Source organism: Psammomys obesus, unplaced genomic scaffold (genome assembly GCF_907164565.1).
Source record: "Psammomys obesus unplaced genomic scaffold, mPsaObe1.curated_primary_1811, whole genome shotgun sequence".
NCBI classification, from domain to species: Eukaryota; Metazoa; Chordata; class Mammalia; order Rodentia; family Muridae; genus Psammomys; species Psammomys obesus.
The window spans coordinates 12130864-12149705 of NW_026592890.1; the positions used below are offsets into that span (position 1 = coordinate 12130864).

Sequence of the window (18842 nt, forward strand, 5' to 3'; positions counted from 1 at the left end):
TTTTGTGATCGCAGGTCTTATCTAAATTTTGATTTTTAAATTGTCTCAGTTCTTGATTAGTAGATATTATTTGCTGTACTTTTAAGGATGTGAGATATTTAAGTGTGAAAACAAGATAAAACTTTAAGAAAGCGATGTGCCCGTGTGTGAAAGCTGTGTTTTCTCTTCCTTCAGAAGTCAGTGTTTTTCTTTTCCACATCCCAGTTACTTTGGGTCAAACACAGGTGACATTGAAGCTGTGGCTTTGTAGGGAGCCATGAGAATCCTGAGTGATTGCCTCTGAGCTAATGACACCAAGAAGCCGGAGGACACATGAAAGTGGAGCCTGAGAATGAAGATGTGTCCAGGAGCTGTCCTCTCTCCTCACACACTTTCCGGTCCATGCTGTGGAACTTTGTAGCTCACCCTCTGTAATTCTTAGACACTATCATTCCCCCAAGTTATCATCATTCTCTTTTACAGAATCGGTTTCTTCTCAATGATTCTCTACTCTGCACCCTGTTGCGGAGAAAACATTCCAACATGAAGATGTATTTCCATAGGTGCCATCCACTGCTTCTTATGTCTCCTTTGTTTGGGAAAAAAAATGTCATTGTCTTCCAGCTGTCACACCTTGAGCTCATGCTTTGGTCATACAATGAGGCCACAATTACTGTGCCTTCCACCTCAGGGCCTCTGTGGAGGATGCTCTTTATTTCCCTGTCTTTCTCTTTGTACCCGAAAAGCCATGCTCTGCAAAGGGACCCGGTGTGTGCTAGTCTTCCTCAAAAGTCAGCGTGTGCCCCTGAATCAGAGAAGACGCATCTGCTGATAGGTCTTCTCCAGTCTGTGGTCCGGAGAGGAAACACAGTGCTGAGGTGAGATTACTCCATGTCCTGCCTGTGGGAGAATGCACTTTAGTGATTCTCCTGTCCTCCAAGCATGACTAGCCGCAACTCCACTGTATTTTCTACCACGATGTTCTATCACTATCGTGCCTATTAAAATAACCTTTAAATAATTTTCACAAAATTTAGATTTGATAACTAGACACGTCTAGATAAACCAACTGAGCAAATGAATTTCTTACTTAACATATCAAATATTGTTCTTTCAGCTGAAAAATATCAGAAAACTTAATAGAAATTTCCTATTTTTCATGGGAATAGTACTCAAAGAAGTTTGGCCCCAGAATTGGTTAATGTAGCATCTCAACAGGATAATCAGAGATCCTACATTTCCTAGTGTTTAGCTACAGCATGCTTAGCATGACAGCCGGGTCCCTCATGGTTCCAAGATAGCCATGCATCTCTAGAATCACGTTAGCACCCAGAGACAGAAGAGCCCCCTCCTCTGCTTTGCCTCACGTTTGTTCTCTCAGGCTGTGAATGTAATGATTTCTTTTCCATGTAGTCCTGTTAGGCTCGCCTAGTCTCTCTTGGCTTTCCTATACTGATCAGCATATATCTCCTCCCACCTGTCTCTGTAGCTTGAGGTGTGACACTCATTTCTGCCTTCTCCTTAGGATTGTGCCAGCCTAGCCCCTCTTTCCCTTTTAGTCCCATGGCCACTGTGGTTTTTCTTCTCTCAGTGTTACCATTGTTAATTTCCACTTCCTTCCTCCTGCTTTCTTTGCATTTCCCAGCTTTACTGAGAGGAACTTTACAAATAAGAATAACATGTATTTAAGGTGTGCACCGAGGTATTCTGATGTAAGCATTCCTCATGTTAAAATTTCCACAATCAGCCAACACAGCATCATTTCCTATAGCTAAACCTCTGACTACACAGGTAAACCTGGACACACTGTGTGGTACGCTAGGAGTTGGGGTACGGATGGGGAAGTATTACTCCGGAGTTCTAAATTCTTGGTCACAGTGGAAGCCGTCAGTCCTGAGCTGGGGACACAGGCATGTGAAGGCATGGCCAACCGGCTGGCCAATCTGCCTTCTTTTCATCTCCATAGGGCTTTACCTTGTTATTTCTGCAGCATGCCCCTCCGGTCCTCGGCACTCATTCTGTCTCGAGGGGAAGAAGGTTTCACTGGAGGCTGTTACACGGGATTAGTATTTCCGTGCAGAGCAGCTCTGTGCTTTTCAGTGAGATCCAGCCGCCGAGGTTCAGGTGACATGGTCTTCAGCAAAGCACTAACGCCACAGGGAGTCAGCCTACTTCCAGGCCGACACAGCCTGCACGGTGATGTTTTCCTCGGCTTGAGGCACTCCTGTCTTCCCCCTAAATCTCACCTCAGCTAGCATGGTTGAGCCCTGCTGGCTCTGCCTGGGTGTTGCTGAAGCCCTCCATGCTAGCTTTGCTGTGTAGGTTGCGTTGCCTGCCTTTCAGCTTCATTTCCAGTGTTTTTAGAGACTTTCGGGCTGTCCAAATTTTCTTATAAAATCGCAAGAGATCTCAGAAGTGGTGAGCTCTGGAACCTACTGGCCTAAGGGCAACTTGACATGGCTCAGGGGGCCTCCAAATATAGAAAGAGAACAAAGATCAGTTTCCTGGTTTCCTGGGGGAGAGAGCAGCCGTGATCTGGGATATCAGGAACGAATGTGACCCAGAGGTCTCTGCCCTAAGCTCTCTCCACAAGGAAGGACTTGCCAACTCGGGTGTTCCAGGAGCCAATCCTCCACAGTAGTTTATAACCAACTAGACACTCTCCATTGCTAGAAGTCTTCTTAAGGCAGGAACAGACCCTTACCTCAGAAACTATAAGTAAAAAACTCTTAAGGACTTGGGGGTGGCAACCAAAAAGCCTTGCTGAGAGGACCTGATCTCAGCCCACTCCTGATTTCATCCTCAGAAGGCCCCTCCAGCAACTCAGGCATCATGAAGACCTACTACATGCCAGCACGGGTCACAAGCTGAAGCAGCAAACCCTTAGCCTGCAGGCGGCCCATCTCTGGAGCCCCACACCAGTGGGAGAGCAGTTCCTAAAAGCTCTCTCTAAATAGGATTGACTCCTGACCCTCCTGACTCTTGATCCAGGTGGACTTCCTGGCGTGTTGGGCCTCCTGAATCCTGCTTTCCTTATGATGACCACCAGTCTTGGAGGGAGAGCGTGGAATAACTAACTGCCTAGTGCGCTGCGTTTAATGCAGGAGGAGCAATCTGCTGATCTCCCCAGAGGGGCCATAGCCGCGGAAGTCAGGCCAAGGGAACTTAACGCTTTTGGTCAGAGGAAAGCCTAGGACACCCCAGGGGCCCGCTGCTCTTCACTTCCTTAGTCCGCTTCCATTCTGCCATAGGGCACGGGCCTTTATTACTTTCAGCCTTTCTTTTTGGGTGTTTAGGAAGGATCATTTGGACTTAGCTCAGATTGCTCCCGCAGATTGCGACTCAGGATGTTCCTGCTGCGGGCTCTGATAAGTCATCTGTGTGGATAATTGTCTATAAATGGAGCCGGAGGTCACAGAGAGCGGATGTGAGCCTTTGTTCTCAGCTGCTGGCCCCGACCACGTGAGGCATCCTTACCGAGAGGAGGAAGGCCTCTAACACTGAGAAGCAGGAGGGGGTCCTCTCCCAGAGGCTCCCTGGCAAGCTGGAGGAGCGATCAGAGTGTAGGGCTTGCGAGCGCTTTTTTAGCGTGCTTGGTCTCTAACCAGTAAAGTTTTGCTCTGTGGAGAAAAGCATGATGCAAAGTGTACAGTCCAAGCAGACAGGAGAGTTTAGGGGAGAACACAACAGCTTAGACAGATGAGGCCAGGGCACAAGACCGGAGCAGCTTGCCCCAGCCAGGAGCTGCTGATTAGGCATACAACCGGCGTAGGCGCTGATTGGTGGCCGTGGCAGTGGGTGGGGCGATACAGCACAGTACTCTGAGGGCAGGAGTAGTAGGACAGGGAGGAGTGGGCAGCGGGCGCTGATTGGAGGGGGCTACGGGGACGACGCCCCTGGGCATGACGGTTTGCGATGATTGGTGAGAGGGATGAGGGTGGGGCCGTCCGGAGTGGGTTTTCCCACTGAAGGAGAAAGAGCGCCTGCGGCGGGCACTGATTGGTGGATGGGCCTGTAGGCGTGGCGCAGTAGCGTACTCTGGTTGGTCGGAGGGGCACTGGGTGTAGTCTATGGGCGGAGCAGGCTGCCAGGAGCTGGTACTCCTGGCCGCAGGCGAAGGCGCCGCGGGAGTGCTCCTGGGGCCCGGGCCCGGTGGCCGGCGCGGCCTGCCCTTTGTGCTTGCAGTCCGCATCCGCGCCCAGGGCCACCGCGTCGGGTTCCCCGGCGCGCGTGCCCGCCCGCGCGCTGCCCAACCTGGGATGTGCCGGGGATGCACGCCCGCCGGCCCTGCGGCTCCTGGCAGCTGGGCGCGGGGCGATGGAGCTGAGCATGAAGAAGTTCACGGTGCGCAGGTTCTTCTCCGTGTACCTGCGCAAGAAGTCGCGCTCCAAGAGCTCCAGTCTGAGTCGCCTCGAGGTAAAGGCCCTCCCCGGGGAGCGCGCAGGATGCGGTTCCCCGCCGCGCCTCGATTGGGCATGTCGAGCCCGGAGGGCGTGCGGCCACCCGGAGCCCTTCTCACAGTCCTGTGCATCATCACCCTAGACTCGAGCGTGGCGTGGGAAGTTATTTGAAAACTAGTCCAGTTGTCATTAAAACCTATCAAATTGACTCCAAATGTTAGCACTTCATAACAACTGCACAGAACGAGTCCTTGCTGCTACTGAGGTCAACCCCAGTGAATTTCTTTCTAGTGCACAGGATTCGGGGTCACTCCCCAGAGGTCTTAAAGGAGGGGTGCGGTCCGCGCAGCTGGGTTGCCTTGCGTGGTGTGTGGGGTACTCTGGAAGGCTACACGCGAGTCCCAAGTTCTGTAGCCTCTTGCGCCTGCCGGTGCTGCGTTGGGTCTGGTGCTGTGTATTGGATGCTCAGGAGTTGACCAAAGCCAGTCAGGAGGGCTCCGGTACACTCTGGCACTCCGTGGTAGAGTGCCTGACGCAATTCCCTGCAGCCTGGGCTTTGAGATAGATTGGCTCTGAAACCTGAAGGACGCCGGAAAATCTTGACCTTTGCAGGTTCCTCATCTTTTCTGTTGGGTAGCCATAGCCAGTCGTCTGTGGTTTTAAAGGCAGTTTTCATTTCAACAGCTAAACTCTGCTCAACCCAGTGCTCAGACCACGCTGTTGAGTCGGGGATGGCAAAGCCGGTGGTGGCCTGCTTAAGTGAAGTGTGAGGGAAGGCTGACAACTGACCTAGAGATTTCATGGAATGTTGATGCCCCTGCTTCAAGGCTGGCCCACATGGAGTTGGGGTGTGTGTGTGTGAGTGTGTGGTTGTTCCATTGGGAACAATGTCACAGATTTCATTTTGAATTTCTTTGTCTCAGCCTCACTGAGGCAAAGGGCTCTACGATGATCAAGAGACCTTTAAGTAAAGCCCGGGGACAGACTTAAAAGCATCAAGGAATTGCTTGTTGAAAAGTTTCTGTTGCTAAATTCCAGCTCGGAATTGAAGGGCTCTCTCTGATTTTAGAAAAATTCAGTTATTGATCTGGTAATGGGGAGGGATAGTTAATGATGAGAGAGACTGAGCAAAACTTCATTCCCCCCGCCCTCCCCGGACTCCACAAAATCTAGATAACAAGAACAGAAATTACAGAAGTATTTGCCTTCCTACCAGATGTGTATTTATCTCCTATTTCACTGCAATGCCAAGTTTATTGTGTTGTTCCTTGTCTCTGAGTTGTTGCTCTTGTCTCTACATCCTTTGAGTAAACTCTGTGTACCATTTATAGAGTTCATGGAGGGCCCTGGTATTCCTGAAGCCTGTGTGCTGATTCAGCAAGAAGAACTGAACTAGGCTATGAAAAGGCCTCCAAAAAACTGTGGTAGAAAAGGTGTGTAAGTTGGGGGCAGTAAAAGAAAGAGTTTGTGTGTGTGTGTGTGTGTGGGGGTATCTGTGTGTGTGCATATGTGTGTGAAAATAACATTTCTAAGACTCCTACATAAACCTATAGCTATACAGAAGGTCAAAATGATAAAAAGGGGGGGGGCAGAGAGATGGCCCAGCAAGTGAAGGTGCTTTCTACCAAGCCCAACAACCTGAGTTCAATCCCCAGGGGCTGACAGGGTAAAAGGAGAGGGCTGAATCCCACAAGTTGTCCTCTGACCTTCGAACGTGGCACTGTGTTGCACTTGTACACACACACACACACACACACACACACACACACACGGCTAAGAAAGCATTGTATCCCATCAGTCAGTTGCGTGTGCTCTGTGTGTGGGCCTGACGCTGTGTTGGGTGCCGACACACAGGCTAGTTACGGTGTGCATCAGATACACGTATATGCATTTGCTCTACAAACTTCCTACCCGCCCCTCAGTTTTCGACCATTTGACATTTGTGAAAATCCCACTTAGCAGGTTCTGCTAAGCAGGGAGAAAGACCCTGAGAAATGAAGGGCCTCACCCATGTGGGTTCAGGCTGTTTCTGGACAGTGAGGAATAATACCAAAGATATTCTGGCCCCGGGACACGTCACTTACCTGGGAACATGTATAGCTGGCTCTGTGGGTTCTTCTGTTAGGTTTCAGACAGTTTCACGTTTCTCCAGGTACCTTACCATTCCATTGTGTATAGACAGTGGCTTATAGGCCAAAGAAGAGCCCATCAAAAAATGTAAAACTTAGAGGGAAAGATTATTCATAAAATATTGGACACTGTTGTGCATTTCCTTGTTGGGACAAATGAAAAAGGCAACTCACTGTACTGAAGGAAACTCTTCATTCTTCTGTGATAATTGTTTTTAGGCTATACAGAGAAAGTAGAAGTCTTTGATTTTGAAACTTGAAGTATATGGTATCAACAGGAAATTAACAGCAACTTCAAGTTTGAAGCAGTATGCTCTTTGTTAAAAATGGCTTAATATTTGGTTTAAAATTTATCTTACCTTTAGAACACGATGTCTGATAAAACCTTGGGCTGTGGAAACGCTGTGGATTTCAGTTTAAAATACAGTTCACTTAAATATTTTTGTCTTGTGTTGACATTGACCTAAGTGATCTGGGAAGGTGGACCACGCAGGCAGATGTGTTTCAGAAACTGTTGAAGGGAATCTGGGAGCCTTGGGTAGCCTTGGTGGGCTTGGGTGTCAGGCCCCACAAGAAAGTCCTGACTGTAGGGCTACTGTAGTATTGTCCCCATGGGACAGGCCTGGTAAGCAAAAGCTCCCGTGCCCTTCCTGCCTGCCAAGGGGAAGGTCAGCTGCCCACGGGATAGGATGGCTGCCTTTGCTCAGATGGAGCTTCTGTCTTCTGGGCAGGGTAGTGGTGTTCCTCTTATTGTGCAAACTCTGCCCATGAGTCAACCGCACTTCTCCATGGATCCATTGCCCAGGTGGGTTGCTTTGCCCTGTGCTAGGTCAGCTTTTAGAGTACAAAAATGGGAGTGTCCACTTTCAACTCGGAGCTGAGCAGGAAGGCATTTGAAACCCCAGCAGAGACCCCAAAGGTGTGTTTGCTGGCTTATACTCCTGGTTTACATTCTCTCCAGAGGCAGTAAAGGTTTTTAATTGATTTAAAATGATGCTATCTTCTAAACGTAGATATCATCTGCTGCTTATGGAATGGCCTGTCGCTCGGTAGTACCAAGGCCAGGGAGATCTCTGATCTATATATTGGGCAATTTCATCCGAAACTGACATTGCTACCAAAAGATATTCAGTGAGAAATAAGGAGAAAAAAAGAGAGGAATTTTTGGTGGTGATAAACTGTTGAGTGGCAAGGTTTCGTTTATTTGTTTGCCCCATTGTTAGCAGTCCTAAGAAAAAAGAAAAGTTAGTATGTACAACATGCACTGAGCTAAGCAATTAAGATACAAAACTATGAACTCTGCCTCGGATGAACATAATGAATAGTAACAGTGGCCAAGAAATCAGCAGAAGCCTGTTCTTGGGTATAAGTCGTGTGAAATTCTTAAGTCAGTGAATTTGAGTGATTTACTTAAAGTGATTTATTTGTTTGTATGGTCATAGATAGTTGAAGGCTGTCTGTGTTCTCACATGACTAAAAGTTAATTGCTCAACTCTTCTTAAGAAAAAACATGGTGTCCCAATCACATAAATGTTAAGAGAGGGGCTGGGGTCAAATGTCAGGGGTGGCTCCAGTTGTGGGTAGAAAGAGTTGTTATTCTTGGTGATCAGTAGATAAGTATCAATAGATAGTTCAGGTAGTCCCAGGAAAATACTTTCCAAGTTCTCACAGTAAATACCCAAGATATTCTGTTAGTCCTTGCTGTAGTAGACTTTTGACACTGAGGAGGGAAAGAGAGAGACAAAGAGAGAGAGACAGAGGGAAATGGTTCACATTAGTGAAGGTCATTTGCCTTTTTATCATTTATTGTATTTCCTAGACACTATAGCTAACTCCTTACTTGTGGTCATTGTATCTGGAATATGTCTTGTCTTTGTAGTGTTTTTTATTCCCTACATACTTTCTTTTTTTTTTACATCTAAGAAATGTATTAAAATATTTTTGCTTACTCCAAAATACACCTATTCAAAACTCTTGAGATTTTGCACATTTTCCTTTCTCTGCCTTCATTACCCTCATTCCCAACAAGGCCACGGGTTGGCTTTCACCACTCCCTCAGTTCAGCCATTTGCTTTTTTTTTTTTTTTTTTATACTCTGAAGTAGAGGAAGGAAACAATGGGGCTTTAAGTAAAAGATGGGACACCTGTCCCCTAGCTTTCAGTTAGCCGGGGGTTTCTCTTCTTCTTAGGAGTTGTGGTAGATGGATGCCAGTTCCTTAGATATGGTGGGTGTATACTTGGTAGGGGAGGAAGAAGCCTGAGGCAGCTACCAGGGTCTCTGCTGTAGGGAGGAAGCAGAGGCCCTGGACTCCAGCTTGAAGGCAGTGGGAAGGGGCAGGCGACCAGTGTTATATACCTTGATTCTATATTCTGGATGCTGCCAGCGGAGAGTCTGTGCCCCTTTGAGGTGGGGAAACTGAAGATGAGTTTGTTTGTGGAGGGTGGAGTTGGCTGCTAGGAGTCTAGCCAGATATGTACATACATAAATATATATAAATAAACAAATATCTATTTCCCGCCAAGATACTCTATCTGTTGAATAAACAAGGCAAAGACTTAAATTCTCCTGAATGATCTGCGCTCACAGTTATAGGGTCATGTTTTGTTGCAGTCTTCCTTGGCATCCTTTTGTTGATAACTTTTCACTTATTAAAGCTGTTGAGTTGAACATGAGGATCTTGGCGAGAAGTAGCCTTTTAAGCTACTGGGTCAGATGCAAATGTAGGCAGTGTGTAGGTGGTCATATCTGGTCTCCAGCTATAGAAGGCACTGTTTATGTTGGCTGATGAGTGAGTGGAGATGATGCCATGGTAGTGTGGCTATAAATAACATGAGGAACCTCCCAGCAGGGCTCGGGGGTTAAGAGTGCTGGAGTTCCACTTGTGTGTCACTAAGCATGCAAGAAGCAGTGTGCCAGGCTATCGGGGATGTGTGCCTTTGCTTGGCTGGCTGTCTGAACAGTTTCTTGAGGTCTGCTAAAGGGCAGCAGCAATACCACTGGTCATGGAGTCCTGCTTAATCCCCAGCCACAGCTTGCAAAGGTCCCCAGGCTCTGTCAGCAGCTGCACTTCCAGCAGCAGAGGAAGTTCTGCAGCCCTGGGGCCAGCTGTGTCCCTGCTGTGAGCATGCCTAGACCTCACTGGCTAGCTGCCTGACTACCTCACACTTCCTGTTTTCTTGCCTTCAGCTGGATCACTTATTTAATCCTTTGGAGCACCTGCCTCTTCAACTGCAAAAGACAGTTTGCCTTGTAGTGGTACCTTAGGCCTCCCGAGGTCATAGATGGATGGCCCAGGCTGGCTAGGAAAGACCTGTACTGGTATTCCATGGGCTTGTGCCCAGATACTCACCTTTGCACAGGTTCTCCTTGCTAGCCTGCTCTCTGCCTTTCCTGCTTTGAGTATGTTTTTGTCTCAGATCAGTGTTGTCACCAGAGCTGGCATTCCTAGGTTACAAGCCATGTTAAGTTTCCTGAGGATGAAGGTTTGGGGCTGGTGATGCAGCACAGTTGGTTGAGAGCTTGCCTAGCATCCATAAAGGCTCTGGGCATGACCCAGTTCCTTATGACACTAGGTGTGACTCATGCCTGTAATCCAATACTGTAATCCCAGAAGGCAGAGGCAGGAGGAGCAGGAGCTCAGGGTCATTCTTGGCTATAGAGAGTTGAAGTCCAGCTTGGGATACGTGAGGTGCTGTCTCAAAAAGAAAGGGAGTCTTAGTCTTTGTAGCTGTCATTTGCAACCCCCCTCAGTGTGTGTGCATGCGTGCATGTGTGTGTGTGTGTGTGTGTGTGTCTGAGCTGAGGGAAGACAAGAGGTAAAGCTTTGGCAGAAATGTTCTAGCTTCCTGGGGAGAAAAGATGGAAACTCAGGGGTTTGAGACAGTGAGCAGGGGAAGTCAAGGGTGCTGAAGACCCACAAAAGGTGTGCCTACTGTGTTGTCATCATCTTTGGGTTTTGGAAAGATACTCTGGCCTGTGCAGGCCTGGAGCCAGCTGTGGTGGGCAATGGTCTCCACTGCAACATGAGTCTTCGTGGGATTGGCAGGACACCCCCTCCTGCCCATGAACGGGCTACGCCTTTGCCTTTTACTTATTCAGTGGGCAGCCGAGATTATAATAGAAAGGGAAGCGACTTCTCTTTGAGAACAGTTGTGGTGGGGGCTAGTCTGAGTGCTTGGGCCCAGGATAAGCCGGTCTTTGAGGTAGGAAAGTCGGAGGACAGCCGTGCTGGTGTTTACATCTGGCATCTGAGGTCAATATCTGTGAGAACAAAGAGGCAAGAAAACTGTGTGTTAGGAAGGTGCCTTAGTGGCTTGAGAAGCTCCCTGAAGGGGTCCGTGTGAGAGGAGGTAGGGGTGGGGTGAAGGGTGTGTAATGCAGGGGAGGGACAGAGGTGCCCATGGGTGGGCTCTGAATGCTCTCAGGAGCCACCAGATCCTCATTCATGCTCCTGTGGGCCCTGGTAGCCAGAGGCTCCCTGAAGGGCTGGTGCAGCGTGTCTCTGTAGCCCACGTGTGTCTTGCAGAGGGGTGCCCCCTCGGCAATTGACTCCAGTTGCTTGGTTGACTTTGAAGCTAATTGAAAGGAAAGAAAAACTGACAAAACAGAAAAAAAAAATATTTCTTTTTAGAACACCTTCAGCTTCTGAATTTTGTTTAGTCAGTTGACGCTGTGGAGCGCTGGACAGATGGGCTCCTGGACTGAAGGCAGCAGCAGTAGCTGACGGTCTCCATCCTGGGGAGCCCCAGAGGCAACACAAGGCTGAGTGTGAGTTATAGTTGTAAAACATAGCAACTCAGAACACAAGGGATTTTGACGTTTGGCTCAGTGGAAGGATTGCAGAAGCTACCGCCAGAGAGGAAAGATGTTCCCCCTGCTGGGGTGGCTTGAGGTTGACACGACCTGTGCAGATGTGTTCAGCAACGGTCAGAGAGCTTGAACATACCTTGCCCTGTTCTTTGACAGTACGGCGCTGAGGTTTCTGATGAAGCCTGGCAAGTGATGTGGGAAAGAAGGGCTGTATGTCAGAACAAACCTGCCCTTGGCATCATGTGTGTGGGAGGGAGAAGAGGTCTCTGTCTTCAGTGGGCAAACGAAGCCTCTCACCACCCATGAGTTTCAGGTGTGGGAAGACATCGGCTGGACAGGAAGTGATCTGGACGGCATGGTCCTGGTTTGGAGTGTTAGTGCGCGGCCTGCCGTGTAGCTGGGTAGGGCCTGGGGACTAATGCACAGTGATTCTCCCACACCCGTGTCATCCTCCTGTGCCAGCCTTCTGCACGACACAAGTGGTGAAGATGCATGTTGGCTTTGGGCACAGACCACCGTGTTGACTTTACCTTTGGAGTCCTTGCTGGTATATTTGATACTTGTGTGACTTCAGCAAGGTCAGCAGCAATACCAGCCAAGCTCCAATTCCTTCCTCAATAAAAAATAGCATTCTCCTTAGAGGGTTGTATCCGGAGACAATGAAGTGGTCTGTGCAGCAGGTTTGGTGGGTACCTAGAAGGGCCGATGTGGCAGGTCAGTAGGTTATGGTCCAACTTTCTTACTTCCTTGTAGCCACTGATTCTCAAATTCACAGACCACAGCAGGGGTCTCATGATACAAACCTGACTTGGCTTCACCCTTCGGTGGCTGGTCATTTTTAAAGCGTCACCATTTGAGCTACATCATCAGGTGAAGTGGGAATGACTGCACGAAGAGTTTAGTCTGTGTTGTGTATACACACAGTGGGTCTTCCCAGGGCAGTAGATTCCCCTCCATCTGGCCTCCAGGAAGCATCAAAAAGCCACTCAGAGCCTGGGGTTTGAGCCCATAGGCTGGCAGAGTAGGAATGTTTCAGTGCCGTCTCCACGGCACAGGGAGAACCTGCTCACAGCTCGGCGTGTCCCTCTGGAATCACACCTTTGCCAGGCCACTCTGGTGGGTCCTAGAGGTTATTCAGGAGGTGGCCCAGCTGGGAAGGGGCTGGAGGCATTTGCTTTCTCATCCTGGAAACTCCTCCCACCTGCTTCAAATGCAGTCTTCTCTATCCTCATTCCCCTATCCAGGCAGAGGTCACACTACAGTATGTGAGCACATCTTTAAATTTTAATATTAGTTACAGTTTATTTACTTTGTACCCAGCTGTAGCCTCCTCCCTCATTCCCTCCCAGTCCCACCCTCCCTTCCTCATCTCCTCCCTGCCCCTCTCTAAGTACACTGATAGGGAGGTACTCCTCCCCTTCTATCTGACCCTAGCTATCTGAAGATAATCTTCAGGACTGGCTGCAATGTCCTCCTCTATGGCCTAACAAGGCTGCTTCTCCATTGGGGGGTTAGGGGGAGGTCAAAGAGGCAGTCATTGAGTTCATGTCAGAAATAGTCCCTGTACCCCTTACTAGGGAGCCCACTTGGACACTGAACTGCCATGGACTACATCCGAGCAGGGGTTCTAGGTTATCGTCATGCACTGTGAGCATATCTTGTACCCTACTACACATCTAGACAGGAAGGTCATGGAAGGGCAAGACCCTTTATGAACTTAAAGGGTCAGTAGTTCTGTCCAGCATGATTTTCATGCAACTCTTCTCTCAGTTCTGAAGAAGCAAAATATCATGTCTGATATCATAAATTGTACAGTATTTTTCTTTCTCCTCTCTTTGTCACAAATTCCCTTCCTCCTGGGTCCTCTCTCCTGTTGCAATCTCTGGATCATATGTTTGCACGTCAAGTCACTGTCAGCTTAATTGCAGGCTCATGAGGGGAGATGCAATGTTTTCCGTGGTGTACAGGAAGGGTAGCAAGGTTCAGCCCCTGATGAACGCTTGTTTCCTAGTCAGAGGGACCCACTGAGACGCACTGTTTAACTGAAGTTCTGAAATAAGGCAACAATGGACAATGCCAGCATTTCCTGCTGGGATTTCAATGGCAGGAAATAAGGTAGAACAAGTTGGGGTTGTGATGCAAAGGTATATTCCAGCTGAGGAGATGCCCACTGTCCTTCCCAGCTCTCCCTGGGGCCTGCAGGGTCCTTGCCAATGTCATGGACTCAGTGCTGTTTTGGGCAGATGGTATGTATTCCTGGGGAGACGGGTGTCTAGAGGATGGTTACTGGTTGGTTTTCCAAAGACAGCTACAGCCCAGTTCCTGGAACTGGTAGATAATATTGAGTCAGGCAGAAGTGATTTTGCAGGTGTAATTAGGTTGGGATCTGGAACAGGAAGACGATCCTGAACCCTTCGGGTAACACCTCATGTCTCTGTAGGAAACAGAGGAGACTCCGTTTCCGGAGGAACTGGAGGAGCACCCAAGGCTATTGTGATGGAGGAAGGGAGCCATGAGGATATTCCCAGAGTCTGCAGGAGGGAACATCCCTGCCGACAGCTGCAGAGCAGTCAGGAGACTCTGGCTTCCAGCACCGTAGTTCAACATATGCTGGCATAGTTTGCCACACAGGCAATGGGGAACAGATACACCTGTCAGTCTGATTTTAGAGTAGATCTTAGTATGTTGCAAAGATGGAGGTAGGCTCAGCTCAAGCAGAGATGTGTAGGTAGATGAGGTCTGGGTGGAGTTGGGGAGGGCCCAAAAAGTGTAAGATGAAGACTGGACTCAGCCTGTCCAGAAATGGCTAGGCTGCGCAGCTCTCTGAGGGTTTCCTATAGCTGGGGCTGCAGTCTGTCCACAGCACTGGATCTGATTTGCTACCCATGGGGCCCTATGTGGGCAGAGGTCTCAGCTGTGTCCAACGCTTCAGGATTTACTGAGGAGGTCTCACCCTGGAGCGGCAACTCCATCACTGTAGCATCTGTGCTCCAGGGTTAGAGAGAGAAAGCAATGGGGCATTCTTAGGAGACGTTACCATCTTGAAAAGTACTGGGGAGAAATGTGGGGCAAGAAGGACAAGGGGACAAGCTGGGTGTGGCATTTGGGGGAACTCTGTTCCTGAGAGGGAGCTCTCTCACCTGAAGGCCAGTGTGCCCGAGAGGGTGTGTGTGTCCTGGTGTGTGGAGCCACGGGTCTTTGACAGGTTTGAAGAGTGGGGTGATCAGTGGTGGAACACTTGCCAAGCAGTATAAACCTCATGTTCTACATCAGCACCACACACACACACACACACACACACACACACACACACACACACACATACCCCAGATCCTTGGGTGGGGACAAGGGCAAGGGGGAGCTTAGTAGTTCCAGGAGCTGCAGCTTGCTAGGCCTTGTGGGTAACTGGGCATGCATACGAGTGAAAGAATGAGAGACAAATCCATCTGATTTCCTTGCCAACCCAATCCTGAGGTGGGGAGACAGCAAGGGGTGTAGTAAGGCAGATGGATCTGGTTTCCTTAGTCCCACACCTCACTGTCTCAGATGCCGTCACACCAGCGTTTGCAGTCTCTCTCCTACAGGCTTCATAGCCACCGCACCCATGGAGCAGCCCCCTCCCCCCCCAGTGGTGGCATGTGCACCACAGGGCGGTGGTCAGTCAAGGTGAGCAGTCGCCTGCAGATGCACTTGGGGAGGAGTCGGGTCCAGCTCCAGGCTGCCAGGCCTCTGGGGGAAGTGTCCCTGATGATTAGCCCTGCCTGTCCTGCTGCCTCGAGACACTATCACTGTCCTAAGGGTGGACCTCAAGTGGAGGGCACCATCCATGTAGTTCAGGCTGCTCTGCGTGGCCTGCAACCTGGACTCAAGCTCACATCCTGAAGAGTAATTTGGGAGTCCAGTGGAGGACAGAGGGGTGGCAAGGAGAAAGATGGAGATGGGGAAAGGCAGAGAGGGTGAAATGCAGCAGCTTCAGGAGTGGAATCTGCACACATCTGCAGAGAAGGAGGAAATAAATGCTGTGCCTTGGCCACTGGGGAAAAGCGCTCCATGGGGAAAGAAAAGACATCTGTACCATGAAGCAGCCTGCCTCACTCTGCACACCTTCCTGCCCGAGTGTAGACAGCAGTGTGACAGAGAGGGCGCAGTCAGAGATGAGCAGAGTAGCTCCTCAACCTACCAAGAGTGTGGAGGCAGAAGACGCTGCTGCCTACACCCTACGACTTATTGCTACCCCACCTCCCCAAGGCAGAGAGAGAGAGAGTTCTGGGCGTGAGCCTGCTGTGAGGCCTCTTTGTAGGAGTGGCCCGGTCTCTTTCTCTATGGGGTAGGTCTTTCCTCCCAGGAAGAGCTGTGGATTTGGAATTTTACCATCATATAAGTGGTGATGAGGGGCGATGTCTGTCAAACCTGTCCACCTGAGAGCTCTCAATGGGGTTCTGCGATGGCTTTACACAGTCAGCGGGTCCCCTCCTTATTTCTTCTCTGGTCCCCTCATGCCGGTGAGTCGAGGCCTTCCTGATGGGCCTTGAAAAATTGGAGGCAAGGGAAGAAAACAGGCATCCAGTCCCCTCAGTGTCTCTTCTGCACGGTGGAGAAAGAAGCAGGGGGAGAAGGCCAGAGCATCCCTCTTTCAGATGCTGGGTGCTTAGGATGCGAGGGACTCCAGAGAGAGCCCTGGCTGGGAGAGTTCTCTCACCTGTACATCCATGGTAAATGTCATACACGTTTTTAACACAAGCACACAGATAGCATTGTGGAGGAGCCGTGGTGGGAGAAACTTGCCACGGACCTACAGACTGCCGTTACTGAGCTCTTCTGTTTCTGACAGTAGATCCTCGAATGTCAGCTTACAAAATCTGGTTTTGCTTCCAAATTCTTCAAGACATATGTATCCCTCGGATACTGTTCCTTCAAAGTTCTCAGTCAACAGCACTTGAAAGGATATGGCTGTCCGTCACTGCTGTCCACACTCATCCTGCTGTGCCAGAGAGGAAGCACTCTGAGAAAACTTCCGTCAGGAAAAGCAGAAGGGACAAAGCTAGGCTAAAGTGGACATTTTTTTTTTCCAGCCAATTGGTTTTCCATGCATTTTGTGGCTTTCAAGGGGAAGGAGACAACGTTCTCTTTCTCAACAAAGATGAGTAAGAAATGTTCTCTTTGACAGCCTGAGGATGAAAGTGATTAAATCTATCTAAATATATAAGTATAAGCGAATGTGTGTTTGTAAGTGTCATATATATGTATGCGCGTTCATAGGCATGAACATGTGTGCTTGTGTGTGCGAGTACTACACATGATGTTTTCCTGCAAAGGCAGTTAGGACGGGATGAACCTTGAGGCTTTGCTCAGAGGCTGTGGAGGGACGAGGAAGCCTGGAGGCTTGTACAGCCATCTGTGGCCGCTCAGTCCCCAGCCTCAATATGAAGCTGTCAGCCTGAGGAGCAGAGCTGGGGAAGGTAGGCAGGGATGAGATCACACCCCAGCAGCCTGAGCCTGGAGTTTGTCTTACTTTGGAGCATTTTCCTTATATGATCCAAGCAAATCCTTTCCTGGTTTAAGCCAGTTTGACTTAGGTTTTCTCTGTGTAAATAAAGCTCTTTTAGCATGTGTGTATTTTCTCACTAATACCGTATAAGAACCCTAGGAGAGTAAGTACTAGCATATCTGCCTTACATACGACAAAATGACATACCAAAGGGCAGGAGTCTTGACAGTATTCTCGGTGTGACACTGACAGGAAATCACGGTCAGCATGGGAGTCAGGCGTCTGTTCTGTTTGCCTTGAGCGTTGTCTTCAGCCACAGTGGTGTGTGTGTTTACATGGGGCTGAACTGCTGAGCTGGGAAACATATTGATAGCAGGTTACATGTCTGTCCACACTTTCACGGAAGAGCCATTGTGCAGAGATTTTCTAACTTGAGTGTGATACTGCACATCCATAGTACCAGCACTCGGGAAGCTGAGGTACAAGGACCCCTATGAGTCTGAGTCTTTGAAATACATGACACGATCCTGTCTAAATAAAAAAGGGAGAGGGTGTTCTATCCCAAAGCCCTCAGCTTTAGTTTGTTGGCGCATTTGGTCAACAGCTCAGGAACACACACCAAAGGAAGGTGTAGGTGAATGTCCAAGGACCAGCGAGCCTGTGGGTCCAGCCCTCTCTGGATATCAGGTGCTGGAACCCGAGCTGTGGCCTCCACTTTCTCAGAATCTGATGGTCTAAAACCCCACACATTTCATGATTTCCTCTCTGTGGAAGAGACTTCTGCCACTGCCAGTTTTCTGTTTTATTCATGTTTTGAGTGAGGAAGAAGAAGATAGCAGAGGAGGAGAGCAGTGTGGGACAGGATAAATGTGCTGGGGTGTTTGTGAGATTGAGCATGGCTTTCCAGCCTTTCTTTCTTTCTTTCTTTCTTTCTTTCTTTCTTTCTTTCTTTCTTTCTCTCTTCTCTCTCTCTCTCTCTTTTCTTTTTCAAGACAGGGTTTCACCTTGTAGCCTTGGCTGTCCTGAACTTGCTTTGTAGACCAGGCTGGCCTTGAACTCACAGAGATATGCATGCCTCTGCTTTCCCGAGTGCTGGAATTAAAGGTGTGTGCCACCATGCCCGGCTCTGTTCCTATTTTGTGGAGGGCTTGAGAACTGAATGTTTTTGAATTAGTTTATTGAGATAAATGGCATGTTTATGGAATTCTGCTATATGTAAAACACATAGGTACTCCTTAATAGGAAGTATATTTAGGAAATGCATTAGTATTTTTTAAATTTATGTTTCAAACAATAGAACTGTCTTTTCAAGTTTACCAGTTTAAGGGAGCTTGATAGAGTGGGAAAATTGAATATAAAATTTCTTTCATTCATTGAAAAATCCCAAATTTCTTATTTGTTTGTTCATATTCTTGTTTTCACCATATGTGTATTAGTTCTCTATTACTATGACAAAATACCTGATACAGCAGCTTAAGGAAGGAAGGGTCTGTGTGGCTCACAGTTCAAGGTACCGCCAGTTGCGCGGGGGAAGGTGCAGAAGCAGCGGAGTGAGACCTCTGCCGGGGATGATGCTGTCCACATCCCACCCGTATTCAGGGTGGGTCTTTCTTCTTAAGCCCTTCTGGAAACCCTTTAGACACACCGAGGTGCATTTCCACGGTGATTTTGAATCCTATCACGTTGACTGACATTGATCCCTCACTCTATGCTTAGTGGCTTCAAAGATACCTTTGTTCTTTTTTGTCTACTTTTCTTTCTTGTCTTGACCTCCCAGCTAAAATCCAGCATGTGCAAACAAGAATTTAAAGATGGGTTTAGCAAAGCATGGTGGAAATGATTGAATTATAGAAACAGTATTTCAGTGCATTCACCTTCTAATTATTATTTTTTTTAAGGATAGGCATGCATTTTCCTTTTATTCCCCTTTTTGTATCTTCTTCTTTCATACAATATACCCTGACTGCAGCCCCTTCCCTTGACTCCTCCCAGTCCTCCAGCCTCCCCATTCCCCACACATACCTCCCCGTTCCCCC

At 48.7% G+C, this 18842-nt stretch overlaps 1 protein-coding gene across 2 annotated transcripts in view; it reads left to right on the forward strand.

The window, feature by feature from the left end:
• The window catches only part of Rps6ka2 (ribosomal protein S6 kinase A2), a 277337-nt gene that overhangs the window by 132475 nt on the left and 126020 nt on the right, over positions 1–18842 (forward strand). Inside the window, exon 1 of one of the 2 annotated variants that reach the window (XM_055615971.1) lies at positions 4081–4395. The exons of the other annotated variant lie outside the window; for it this stretch is intronic. Within the exon in view, the coding sequence (XP_055471946.1) occupies positions 4297–4395 (99 nt within the window). The 5' untranslated portion in view covers positions 4081–4296. Of the gene's footprint in view, positions 1–4080; positions 4396–18842 lie in introns of those variants that run through there. 2 annotated transcript variants of the gene reach the window in all.